The 12672-nt window shown below is 34.3% G+C and overlaps 1 protein-coding gene across 22 annotated transcripts in view; it reads right to left on the bottom strand.

Annotated features, from left to right (window-relative positions):
• Positions 1-12672, bottom strand: part of SUPT20H (SPT20 homolog, SAGA complex component) — a 38602-nt gene that overhangs the window by 3810 nt on the left and 22120 nt on the right. For 12 of the 22 annotated variants that reach the window (XM_027590951.2, XM_027590956.2, XM_027590957.2 and 9 more), the window contains 9 exons: positions 12282-12308; positions 11703-11735; positions 11031-11148; positions 10422-10524; positions 10126-10284; positions 8118-8424; positions 7440-7594; positions 4737-4792; positions 1682-1801 (listed from right to left, as the gene is read on the bottom strand). In XM_027590951.2, the coding sequence (XP_027446752.1) occupies positions 1682-1801; positions 4737-4792; positions 7440-7594; positions 8118-8424; positions 10126-10284; positions 10422-10524; positions 11031-11148; positions 11703-11735; positions 12282-12308 (1078 nt within the window). The remainder of the gene's footprint in view (positions 1-1681; positions 1802-4736; positions 4793-7439; positions 7595-8117; positions 8425-10125; positions 10285-10421; positions 10525-11030; positions 11149-11702; positions 11736-12281; positions 12309-12672) is intronic. The other 10 variants (XM_027590960.2, XM_027590965.2, XM_027590961.2 and 7 more) reach the window with 5 other exon arrangements.

Raw genomic sequence — 12672 nt, 5'->3', positions numbered from 1 at the left:
TACATAAAAGAAAGAAATTGATAACCCAGACTTCATCAAAACTAAAAACTTCCACTCTGAAAAAGACATCCTTTGCTACCACCTAAAACAGTGTTTGAAACAACATTTTAGTAAATAACATAAGTCAAACATTTCAAAAGTTACAAGACAATTTATCTTGAGAGGATTTCCCTGGATATTGATTTAAAAAATGGGCAAAAGGACCTGAGTAGACATTTCTCCAAAGAAGATATATAAACAACCAGCAAATATATGAAAAGATGTTCAAAAGCATTTATCATTAGGGAAACCCTTGTGCACTGCTGGGGAGAATGTAAAATGGTATAGCCATATGGAAAACAGTATGCAGAGCCTTCAAAAAATTAAAAATCCCACTCCTGGGTATTATCCCAAAGAACTGAAAAGCAGGGACCTGAAGAGCTGTTTGTACACCCATGTTCATAGCAGCATTATTCATCACAGGCAAAAGATGGAAGCAATCCAAATGTCCGACAGATGAATGAACAAAAAAATGTAGTATATACATACAATGGAATATTATTCAGCCTTAAAAACTAAGGAAATTCTGACACACACTAAAACATGGAAAAACTTTGGGGACATTATGCTAAGTGAAGTAAATCAGTCACAAAAAGACAAGCACTATCTAGAGTAGTCAAATGCAGAGAAACAGAAAGGAGAATGATGGTTGTCAGGGTTAGTGAGAGAGGGAAATTACTGTTTAATGGGTACACAGTTTCAGTTTTGCAAGATGAAATGCTGTGGAGACTGGTAGTCTAACAATATAAATATACTTAACATGCACACTTAAAATGATGAAAATGGCAAATTATATATTACATGTATTTTACCAAAGATGGCAAATTATGTATTACGTGTATTTTACAATTTAAAAAAAGTGCAAATCAATTTTATATCCAGCCAAGTAATCCTTCATGTGTTAAAGAATAAAGAAAAACTGTTTTGCATGTGCCCTTCCTGAGAATCTACTAGAGGATGAGCTTTACCCAACCAAGACATAACTGGGGAATCTTTGTGAACTGAGAAACTCTGGGGAGACCCAAGAATCAGTATTTTTAGTTTCCAGATAATTCCAAAGTGTAGCAAAGGTTCAGAAAAACTTGTAGTTCCTTCTCCTTTAATTTATTTAATTTATTTATTTGACAGAGACAGAGAGCACAAGCAGGGAGAGTGGGAGTGGGAGAGGGAGAAACAGACTCCCCACTGAGCAGGGAGCCTGACGTGGGGCTGGATCCCAGGACCCTGAGATCATCACCTGAGCCGAAGGCAGATGCTTAACCGACTGAGCCACCCAGGCGCCCCCCTTCTCCTTTAATTTACTGCAGTTCTTATTCAATTTCATTCTGTTTAACAATATACAAATATTTATTTGTGTCTATCTTCCCTTTCCCCTAAGCTTCATGATAATAGGGACATCTCTATTCCGACAGAGACAAAACACTGCAAACAAAAAGATGAAGACTGGGCAAAAAAATGCATGGGCTATAGGAAGAGAAAAAGAATTTGAAATAGGCACCCAATAACTATCACTACAACTGATACTAAAAGCAGAACAGGAATTGTCTGTTTGAACTAAAACCATGCCAAATATGCTTGGAATAAAAAAAAAAAAGTTACAATTCTGTAATACAAAGCAAATGGAAGGCTGGAAGGCACATACCTGATCCCCTGGCTGTTGTGGACTAGAAGTTGTAGGTTGCTGAGGCTGCTGTGGTGTAAACTGAGAGAGCTGCTGCTGTTGCTGCTGTAGAGTGTTAAAAATGAGTGAACCACCTGGAAGCTATTAAAGAAGAATTAGCTCATTTCACATTATTTAAATTTCTTTATTCCATAAACACTTTTAGAACATTCACTATGTATCAGGCATTCTTCTGTGGATTGAGGAAATAGGTGGATAAAAACCAAACCAAACCAAACCAATATCCCTGCCCTTAAAAAAAAAATCTACTTAAAAACAATTTTTAATTGCTATTACTTCAGGCTCTCAAATATCTAAGTAATCTCAAACATCCATGATTCTGCTTAATAGTTACCTATCCAAATGGTACACACTACCTTTTATTTAATTCTTTTTACATATCAGTATAAAACAGCATTAAATGCATTACAAAGTATAAACAAGAAACTGGTGATAATCAGATATACATATTAAAAAAACTTCTCTAATTTGTTCTAGCTTTAACAAAAACCGGAAATGCATGGATTTTTATGTAACACAGTAAGGAATTCCAAAGCTGTAATGGAAGTACATTAGATATCCGTATTTTTAGTTCAGAAGTACTACTTGCTGCTGTCATTCTGTACCTAAATTACTTCAAAAAAACCCCCAAACAAAAAAAAAAACCCCACTTTTTAAAGCATCCAGAAAATCCCGTTAAAAATTAAAACTATGGTTTTCAAATGCATCAGGAAATAAATGTTTTTTCCACTTATCCTATAGGGGTTTAAGCTATTAGTAATCTCCCTTCATGCATGGTTTTGCTTTCCCTGATTTGTTACTACAGTCAACAGCAGTCCAGAAGCAGATGATCTTCCTCACATGATCAGGTCAAGGGTAGCCTAACACTATACAACACCTATGTCATTCACCTCACTTCATCTCATCACCTAAGCATTTTATCATCTCACATTATAAGAAGAGTAAATACAGCACCCTGTACTGACTTTGAGAGACCATATTTACTTAACTTTTATTATAGTGTACCTGTTACCACTGTTCAATTTTATTAATTATTGTTAATCTCTTACTGAGTCTAATTTACAAATTAAACTTCATTGTAGGTATTGTGAAAATAAAGAGACGACTAACTAGAGTCTGGAAGCTCAATGTCAATTATAGGAAGACTGTCAATTACAGATCCCAGCAAAAGAATCCTCAATAGGAAAAAATCGTTAGTGACAGGCCCCAGCAGGGAAAGATGTACACTGCATCTCCAACAAGAAATCGACCACTCCTGAAACTCAGCCACCAAGAAGCTGTCGTCAGCCTGAACTCTTGCTTTTCTCCAATGGACTTCACTCAAAACGACCCTCTCCACTTTCCTCCTCCTTCATCATAAAATAACATTCCTCTCTTTTGTTGAACTTGCCTATGGTTTTGTCATAGCTTGCTTGGCCCAAATTGCAATTCTGTTATTCCCAAATAAGCCAATTTTGCTGGTAAAATAACTGAGTTTTATTTTTAAGGTTAACAGTATGTATATAGAGGAAAAAAAAACAGTATATACAGTGTTTTGGTACTATCCATGTTTTAGGCACCCACTGGGGGTCTTGAAAATATATCTACTGCAGATAATGGGGGACTACTGTACAAGCACCTTGAAGTCCTTAAGAGAAAGTCCAAGCAAATAAATACCCAACTACAGACCTCTCAGGTCTGCACAGCCAAAAAAAAAAAAGGTGTCCTCAGATCAGTATCTATAAACCTCATTGTTAGGTAAATCTGGACTTAGTATAGGCCAACTGTTCCTTCCTCAATCAGTTAAGATAATAAATGCAGCAAAATATAATTAACTTATAAAGTAGCCTTACTCCTTATGATTAGTGCTATTAAGGAATTCCACTCCTTTCCAACACCAGTATGGAAGGAAGTTGGTTAAATAAACCAATGTGATCTGTGGTCTGTCCATATTACAAGTGGACTGTTCTGCCATTACATTCTGTAAATATAGACATTGTTTGCATCTTGTGTAAGAAATGTTTTTTAAGTTTTGGCTTAAAATACATTTCCTGATTTGTTATTCCTGAAAACCAGGTTGAGTTGATCTGTCTGGTACTGTTTTTTGTTTTTGTTTTTTTAATTTTACTTATTTGGCAGAGAGAGAGCGGGCACAAGCAGGGAGAGCAGCAGGCAGAAGGGAGAAACAGGCTCCCCCGATGATCAGAGCCCGACCTGGGGCTTGATCCCTGCACCCTGATCATGACCTCAGGGATCATGACCTGAGCCGAAGGCAGATGCTTAACCGACTGAGCCACCCAGGCACCCGTCTGGTACTGTTATTTCCTAATAATCCAAAGCTCTGCCATTTTGTGTCCACACATTCATGTCTACCTTTTCTAAAGGTTCTCTGTAGACAATCCCACCCATTTTCCAAACTGGTAGCTTTATACTGGACCTCATCCTTAAAGGACCTAGCGTAACATCCAGAATATTTTAAGTTCACAATGTGTATTAAATTCTCCACTTTCAATCTTTTTATATGCTAACATTGATAACATGTAAGTAAAGACTCATAATTAGACACAAACTGTAATCTGACGAACATTTAATGAATGACTGGAGCCTGGCATTGTGCTAAGAAATCATTCTGCTTAGGAAAAGAACACCTACCTATTTTTAAAATCTTTCTTCAAGCAAACAGTAATACATATGATACATACATAAAATTCCTGTTGAAAGGAATTATTTTCTAAGTATATCTATTACTGCTATTGTAAGCAAGTGTAGTTCTTGGTAGTTGTCAATTCTCCCCATTGGAACAGCTAGTGCTTGATTACGCAGAGTGCTGGAGCCAATGAGAGCGGTATGTAGGATACACACTCTTTCTCTTTATCCACTTCCCACGTGATCATACAAAGAAAGCATTAATTAACCACACCCTTAGAAGATTTCGAACAGATTTCAACATTTCAAATGCTTATATGATCAGATATACATCATTAAAAAAGATAACAAACATAAAAACTTCAATCAAAAGCAATACAATCACATTTACCTGGAGTAGATTTAAGGGCCTGAGATTTGAAGTATTTTTTAAACCAAATGGAACACCTGTTAAATAAAACTCATGGTTAAAAGAGGAAATTAAATTTTATTACACTTCAAAATATTTTATACTTTAGTACGTATAAATACATTTTAAGTACTTTCTGCATAGATGTGGTTATTTTTTCTGTACTTTTAAGATAAAACACAAACAAAAAAATTCATCAATACCTATTAACACTAAGATCTTATTCAAAGATGTGGAGCACCAGACGTACATTTTATAGGCATACCTCAGATATTGTGGGTTCAATTCCAGACCACTACAATAAAGTGAGTATTGCAATAAAGCAAGTCAAATGAATTTTGATTTCCCAGTGAATGTATGTTTACACTACACTGTAGTCTATTACATGTGCAATAGCATTATGTCTAAAAATATAATGTACAAACCTTAATTAAAATATTTTGTTAAAAAATACATTAACTGAGTTTTCAATGAGTCACAATCACTGATCATAGAGGACTACAACAAATAATAATGAAAATATATGAAATACTGCAAGAATTACCAAAATGTGATCCAGAGATATGAAATGAGCTATGGCAAAATGGCATCAACAGCCTTGTTTTATGCAGGATTGCCACAAACCTTCAATTTGTAAGAGAACATGCAGAATCTTTCAAGTGCAATAAAGCAAGGTATGCCCGTATTCTATTATTTCAGAAATGATAACGTCTTTTACCACTATTTTGACTTTTGGCTAGAGAAAGTAATCAGGAAGTATGCAGACACCATGAATATAATAAAACTGTCACTGTTGTGCAAATACATTTCAGGGATTGACATCTACTTAAATTTCTCAGTGCTAAGTAGTATACAATAATAATCCTATCTCCGAGAACCCCTGTGCTGTTTGCTATTTTTTCAAGTACAAATGGTAATATTAACAATGTTAAAGAACACTGAATTTTGTCAAAACTGAAAGTCAGGAAACAATGCTGTTAATCCTGAACTTAGTCCCAAAAATATGTGATGCAACACAGAGCACATAAAGCACGGGTTGGCAAACTTTTTCAGTAGGCCCTGTGGGCCACATATGGCCTCTGTGGCATATTCTTCCTCTTCGTTGTCTTTTTTTTTTTTTTTTAAACAAACCTTTAAAAATATAACCATTCTTGTAGTTTGTAGGCCACGGTCTCAAAGTATGTGCATATTCTGCCAACGAAATATACCAATTTGAACATTAATTAAAATGTACCTAGTCCTCTCAGATAATTGAACTAAAAAAAGATAAAAGGCAGAACATTCATAGGTGATGGTATCAAAGCATAATCACATTAAAATATTACAGTATTGATATTACTCATCAGGAAAAATTCTCATGAAAAGATATGACATAACTTCTTCTATTTATTTATTTTTGAAGATTTTATTTATTTGAGAGAGAGAGCAGGAGGCTGGGGGGCAGAGGGGATAAGCAGATTCCCCACTGAGCATGGAGTCCAACGTAGGGCTTGATCCCAGGACCCTCCCTGAGATCATGACCTGAGCCAAAGGCAGACACTTAACCAATTGAGCCACCCAGGCACCCCCATAACTTCCTTTAAAAATGAATGACATCTATCTAATGCTTATGGCTTATCAAAGGCACTTTCAAATCACTTCATTAATGTCTCCTGAGTACCATCTAAAGTTAGATATTTTTACTCCCACTTTAGAACAGATGAAACTGAGGCCAAGGGAGAAAAATTAAGTGACTTCTTTTAGGCCCCCCAGTGAACATCTGGAGCCACATATAACTAATTGGTAAATATAAGCATCCTAAATTCAACACTTGATTCCATCTCCAGAGCTTCTGCCATTAACGTTTATGAACATTAAAATGAGATCATCAGCTAGAATTACGAAATCACAGCAATATGTTACCTGTTTAATTAAATTATACTCTTTGGGTTTGACTTCTCATAACTCAAATTTTTTGATACATTTTTCTTACTATGTCAAGTTTGTTTCTCCTAAGTTTTTTCTCAGCAGTAAGAAATTGGATTATTCCAAGATATTACAAAACATTATTTTAAACAACATTAAAAAATAGAGTAAGTTGTTAGAATTGTTTTCCAGTACATGTAATAGTAATTACTACTGCACTGGAACTATCACTGTTTATGATGAAGACGGCAAATGTTTTTGAATGCTTATGTCTCAGGCAATTTAAAGCACATCATATTTACTTATTTAACCTTCACAACTATGAGGCAAAGCATTATTTTCCCCCATTTTATTGACAAGGAAAGTGAGGTGACTTTCCCATGATTACACTATTCAGTAAGTTGCACAACTGCGAGTGTGGCTCCAAAGTCTAGGCTTTTTATTGCCATTCTATGTTGCCTTTCTCATACAATCTATGTTTCCAAAATGTATTTCTTTTACCTGGAAAAGGAGGACTACCCTGACAATAAGGTTATCAAAATTAATTTATTATGTTTGGAAGGCAGACATAAGTTGCAGAAACTTACCAAGTTTCTTCACTGAATTGCTAAATGGTTTTTAATTTAAATATCAGGACTTCCAGGGCTTTTTAAATGTAATACCTGCGACACAATGCTTCAAGAAATAAGGACATTAAGTGTATATAATATGCTTAAAATGACATTTTTATATTAGCATGTACTTTAATTTTTTAGAGGTTATTATTTCCAATATTCTGACCTGCTTGAGAAGCTGCCTGCATTGCACCGGGCAATGCATTTGGTAGCAGACCGCCTGAGGGTAGAAGGCCACTCAGGTTTATTCCTGCAGGAGTTATGGCACCAGTGTTACAGCCCAGCATAGGGTTTGAACCACTCATCAAAGCCTGAGCTCCACTGCAGGAGAATAAGACAAAGCATTAAACTTGCACTACAAAAGAAAATTTCAGTCACATAATAATTCCTAGGATTAAAAAACAAGCTACTAAACAAACAATTAGGTATTTTGGTCTTAAACATCAGTTTTGGGGCTCTGTTTCATTTTTATGCTAGAGAGTAACAGAATCTAAGATTATCTAAAATTAAGTACTGTATACTTATCAAGGTTTAAAATATAATTTGAAAGAGTAAAAGCATTAATCAAGGGATTAAAATATAGTAATGCTGAGGATAAACAAGAAAATCTACACTGCTGTCAATGTGAAGTAGTATCAGGTTAGTGCATATAATACCTAATTACCTAAAATTAAAACATCCTTGTTGAGATAGTTTCTATCCATATCTAAACTATTTTTTTTCAGTTTCAGAAATACGCAATTTATTAATTTCACAAGAATTTTAGATCAATGAAAATATCTTAAAAACAAAAACAAAAACACACACACAAAGAAACAAAATCAGGGCATCAATGCAAACTTACCAAACAGAGCCCACTACATTGATGAAGTTAAGTCCAGCAGAGTTTGCCATGACCTGGGTGGCCGTGGTTCCTGTAGTTATGGATGTTACCATGGTGGAAAGAGGAATGGTCGTTACAGGCATTGCCTGGCTCAGAGACCTTTGCTGCTGAGCAAACTGAGTTAACAAAGTGGGCTGAGGGGTGAAGCCTGAATCTTGGGGAGTAAGGGTGGCTGAAGGGGTAATAGGAGTTGAGCTCTGAGCATCAGGAGGGTGTGGGGTCGATGAAGGGGTTGGTGTAGGAGTAGATGGCTTAGGAGTTCCAGATCCTGCTCATTGAGAAAAATAAAAATTGCTAGTTTGTTATAAATGGCCAGTCCTTTTTAAAATAAGGTTAATGGAATCTTACTTAGCACTGACAATTTGTTCCAGTTTTTTTTTAAGCAGTTAACTGCAAGTGTTAATTTCTACACATGATACATGAGTGTTGCTACACTCAATTACAATTAAGGATGCAGTATATCACCTAAAAATTCCATCAGAGATGCTATTACAGTAACAGTAAAAATATACATTTGTATACTACCACAATACCCATTTAAAAGTTAATTTCTTACATGCTACCTTTGGCCTAAAGAGTTTAAGAGGAATTCAAATTAATTTTTGTTATTTACGATTTCACTAATTTAGAACTTCATTTAAAAATATTGCTTATTTTCTGTAACAGTCTGAGATAAATTCTGAACATATTTAATTACATATGGTTAACAATCATATTTGGCACCTAAATGTACATGTTTAATTCCTAACACATCAAGTTTATCCTGACAAACAAATTTACAGAACACAATAATAAAGCAAATATTTGATAGATAATACTGCATCTTTAACAGTAACTGTGTACTTCTGTTTAAATGTAAGAATGTATAGAAAATCTGTTGTGAATGAAGTATGCACAGTTTATCAACTTTTTAAAAAAAAAACAAAAACAAAAAACAAAAACCAAAAAAATAAAACCAAAAGCTCTTGAGGTGTTTTCTTTTTTAGCTTTCATGTCCTGCAGAAAGAAAGGAAAGAAATGTGAATGTCCAGAAGCTGTCACTCAACCCTTACTTAAAGTAACAACTGTGTGCAGTAGATTAACATAATCCATACCCACAACATAAGAAGTGTGAATAAGACTTCCAGGAAATTTATAAATTTTTCTTTGTGCAAAACAAGAAGGCAGAAAAATTACACCTTTTGAGCTATCAAGATGAAGATGTTTATATCTAAGGCGAAGACCACCCTATCACTGTGCAGTGTACTAAAACTTTCAAGCACACTTTAGTTATCTATAAAAAAATCTAAAAAACTGGAATGCTTTTTTGCAAATTGATACCTAAATATCTCAGAAAACTCTAATTTGAAGAAATTCTCCCATTTGAATGCTAGAATTCTTGCATAAGTTTTCTTGATGTTAAAAAAAAAAAGTATTTAGTAAAAATTACATTTTAATATTTTCAGAATAATGCCTTATGATTATTAACACATTTTAGCAACTGATTACAATTTTTAAGAGTGTAGGAGTGTTTTTGAAAAATCGGCTTTCAGTTTATCACCACCTTGGAACTAGCTGGTTTCTTACATATACAAAAATAGGACTGCAGCAACAACTCTTATGACTTGTTTTTCTTATCAGCTACATAAGTTTACATAAAATGTAACATGATCCTAGGGAACACTGGAATAAAAAATATTTTGGAATCTTATTGCCACATTTAACAGATTATTTTTTTAAGGAGATGTGTAGGTTGTAAATCTATAAGGTATACACACAGTGCATACACAGATACAGAAAAACAAATACAATTACAATAAACACATAATACATACAATTAACAAGAGATTCGCCTGAAGCTTCTCAAAACTTATACATTTTGGGTACATAGTACATTCAGATTTCAATATTTCACTGGTCAAAAAAAAAATAGCTTTTTAAAGAAACACTAATGCAAAAAGCTAATGAAGAATTTTAAGTTATAACTCACTTTGTGATGAGCTGGCAGGTGACAGGGCAGCTGGAGAAAGCATGCTAACTTGATTGAGATCCACAGATGACTTCCGAGAAAGACTTGGTGGCTTGGAAGCAGGAGGAGGAGTTGGAGATTTAAGAAAGCTGCTGGCCTGCTGTGGTGTAAAATAGTTACCTAGAAGAATATAAAAGTTATTTCCTACACTTATAACTCAAAATTCTGTGAATTAAGTCATAAGTATAGTTTTAAAAACAGATTATAACTGTATGATGTGTTTTACTCCAGATGACAGAAATCAAAGAATGTAATACCTGAAGAACTACTTCCTGAGCTTGAGGGAAGTTTGATGGGTGGAGGTCGATGTTTTACTCCCTTTCCCAATACTGATGACTGAACTGACACAGTCTCGGGCTGCTAAGAGACAGGGACATTAAATATACTTGTTAAAATTAAGCTCAAATCAGAAACTCCTAAATTAATACCACTATAGCTTCTAGATGACAACACACACTTTAAAACTCTGCAAGTTTTATAGTGTGTTATAGGGTGGGTGTGAAAGATGTTACAAAAAAATACAATTTCACATAAGAAGATCCATGAAACAAATTACAGTATATATATAAAGAATGAAGGAAAGATTTCTAAGTAATAGCATGGGGAAAAACTTTGAAGGAGAAGAGCAGAAAGGTAAACTGAAGGCAAAGCTTCCACTCTTAAATCTTTCCAGGGAAAAGAGTAAATTGTTGAAACCAGGTGATTAGTATACACAGCTGTTCATTATACTTTTCTACCTCTGTGTATACTTGAAAGTTTACAGGAAGTTAAACACTACACAATACCCCCATCCCTCAAAAAACAGTCTTAAACATTTCTTAGATTCCCTGAGAAACAACTAGGCATAAAAAAGTAATCAAACATACTTCTGTTTCTTTCCCTGGAGAAAGCTGACTCAAGCTGGCTGAGCCACTGGAGCTGTGTGACATTTTGACTGGGCATTTGGCTTCATTCTGGACCAATTCCTGGTATTGATTGACTACCCTGGAATATTAGGAGTAAATGGGTAAGGATTAGCTAACTGTTCTAAACACAAAATTTATAGGAAGTAAATAATAGCTAACTGTTAATAAAAGAATTTCCATCAAAATTAACACAAAAATTCAAACTAGGTAATTTAAGTTTGTACCAAATTTACACTCTTCTAATCTTTTTAATTACAAGCTAATGCTCAAAACATTTTGCTAATAAACAATCTAAAGATAAACATACAGTATCTTCCTTTTAATACAGAAAGTACAGGGATTATTTAACCAATAAGCAGCCAAAGAAATTACCCACTTTCACTCACATTCTGATTAAAGTACTACTTAGAAATTACTTTCCTTAGCTACCATAGATATATCTATGCTTTCTTATTTAAAATACACTGTATTTTAAATATGCCTCTGTTATTTTCCTAATTCTATAAAAAATTCTAGTAATATCTAAGGTACAAAATAAAATCAAAATTGTGACTCTTAGTGGAGTACTCTGTCCTATAAAAGTGAAGTTTTTCATATCCATCCAGATTAAAGAAAAGACACAAATATTTTTACCTCTCAGCATCAGTCTTTGATCCAATAATAAACCTAGTATGTTTAAAAGAGAGAAAAGTATTATGTTAAGAGTTGTCTTAAGGAGCTCTGGGATTACTTTTGAAGGCTTCCATATTTTAGTGACTGCAGTTTTATAAAATGAGTCAAACTACAAAGATACTACAAAACATTTTTTTTACATACATTTAAGCTTATGAAGCAATGACCAAGTTTTGCATGCATTATAAATATCCTGTGAATAATTTGGCTCATTTAAGGGAGATGTATTTTGGCATAAAACTTATGTATCAAAACAAAATCTGGGCTCAAAGTTACCAAGTGCTATACATCCTTGCAAGTGTCTGCCCTACAGCAAAATTCACTGAATTACTGTGTGCAAGGCCTTTGGCCTTCCTCTCACTTTAACGTTTGATTTTTGAAGTCATTAATGTCTACACAGCAGACCTTAGAATATATTTTAGACAAGGTAGTTTATTGCCAATTCAATAAAATGTCTTTAACAAGTCTTTTTAAAGAATTTGACATTTATATGATTTCTTAAACAGATTAAAATAGTGAGTTTGTTTATTTTTTAATTACCAATTTGAATGATCATCTGTGGAGGAGCTGAAATATAAAATGTAAAAAAAAGAAAAAACTTGGTTAATGCAGCTCAAACTTTAACTTCATAGTTATTAACTCAAGTAATTTATGAATATGGAGGAATGACTGGAAGTAACAAATCATGCGGTATTTTTGCAGCAACTCCCTGATGTAAAGGCAAAAAATTCAATTCTCTTCTTGTTAGATCTAATCAGTTGGCTTTTGAACTGATTTGTTCTTTTTTAAAGAATTTATTTATTTTATTTGACAGAGACACACAGCGAGAGGGAACACAAGCAGGGGAAGCGGGAGAGGGAGAAGCAGGCTTCCTGCGGAGCAGGGAGCCCGATGCAGGGCTCGATCCCAGTATCCTGGGATCATGACCTGA

The sequence above is a fragment of the Zalophus californianus genome, chromosome 3, assembly GCF_009762305.2.
Source record: "Zalophus californianus isolate mZalCal1 chromosome 3, mZalCal1.pri.v2, whole genome shotgun sequence".
Taxonomy (NCBI): domain Eukaryota; kingdom Metazoa; phylum Chordata; class Mammalia; order Carnivora; family Otariidae; genus Zalophus; species Zalophus californianus.
This window is presented reverse-complemented; position numbering and strand designations above follow the sequence as displayed.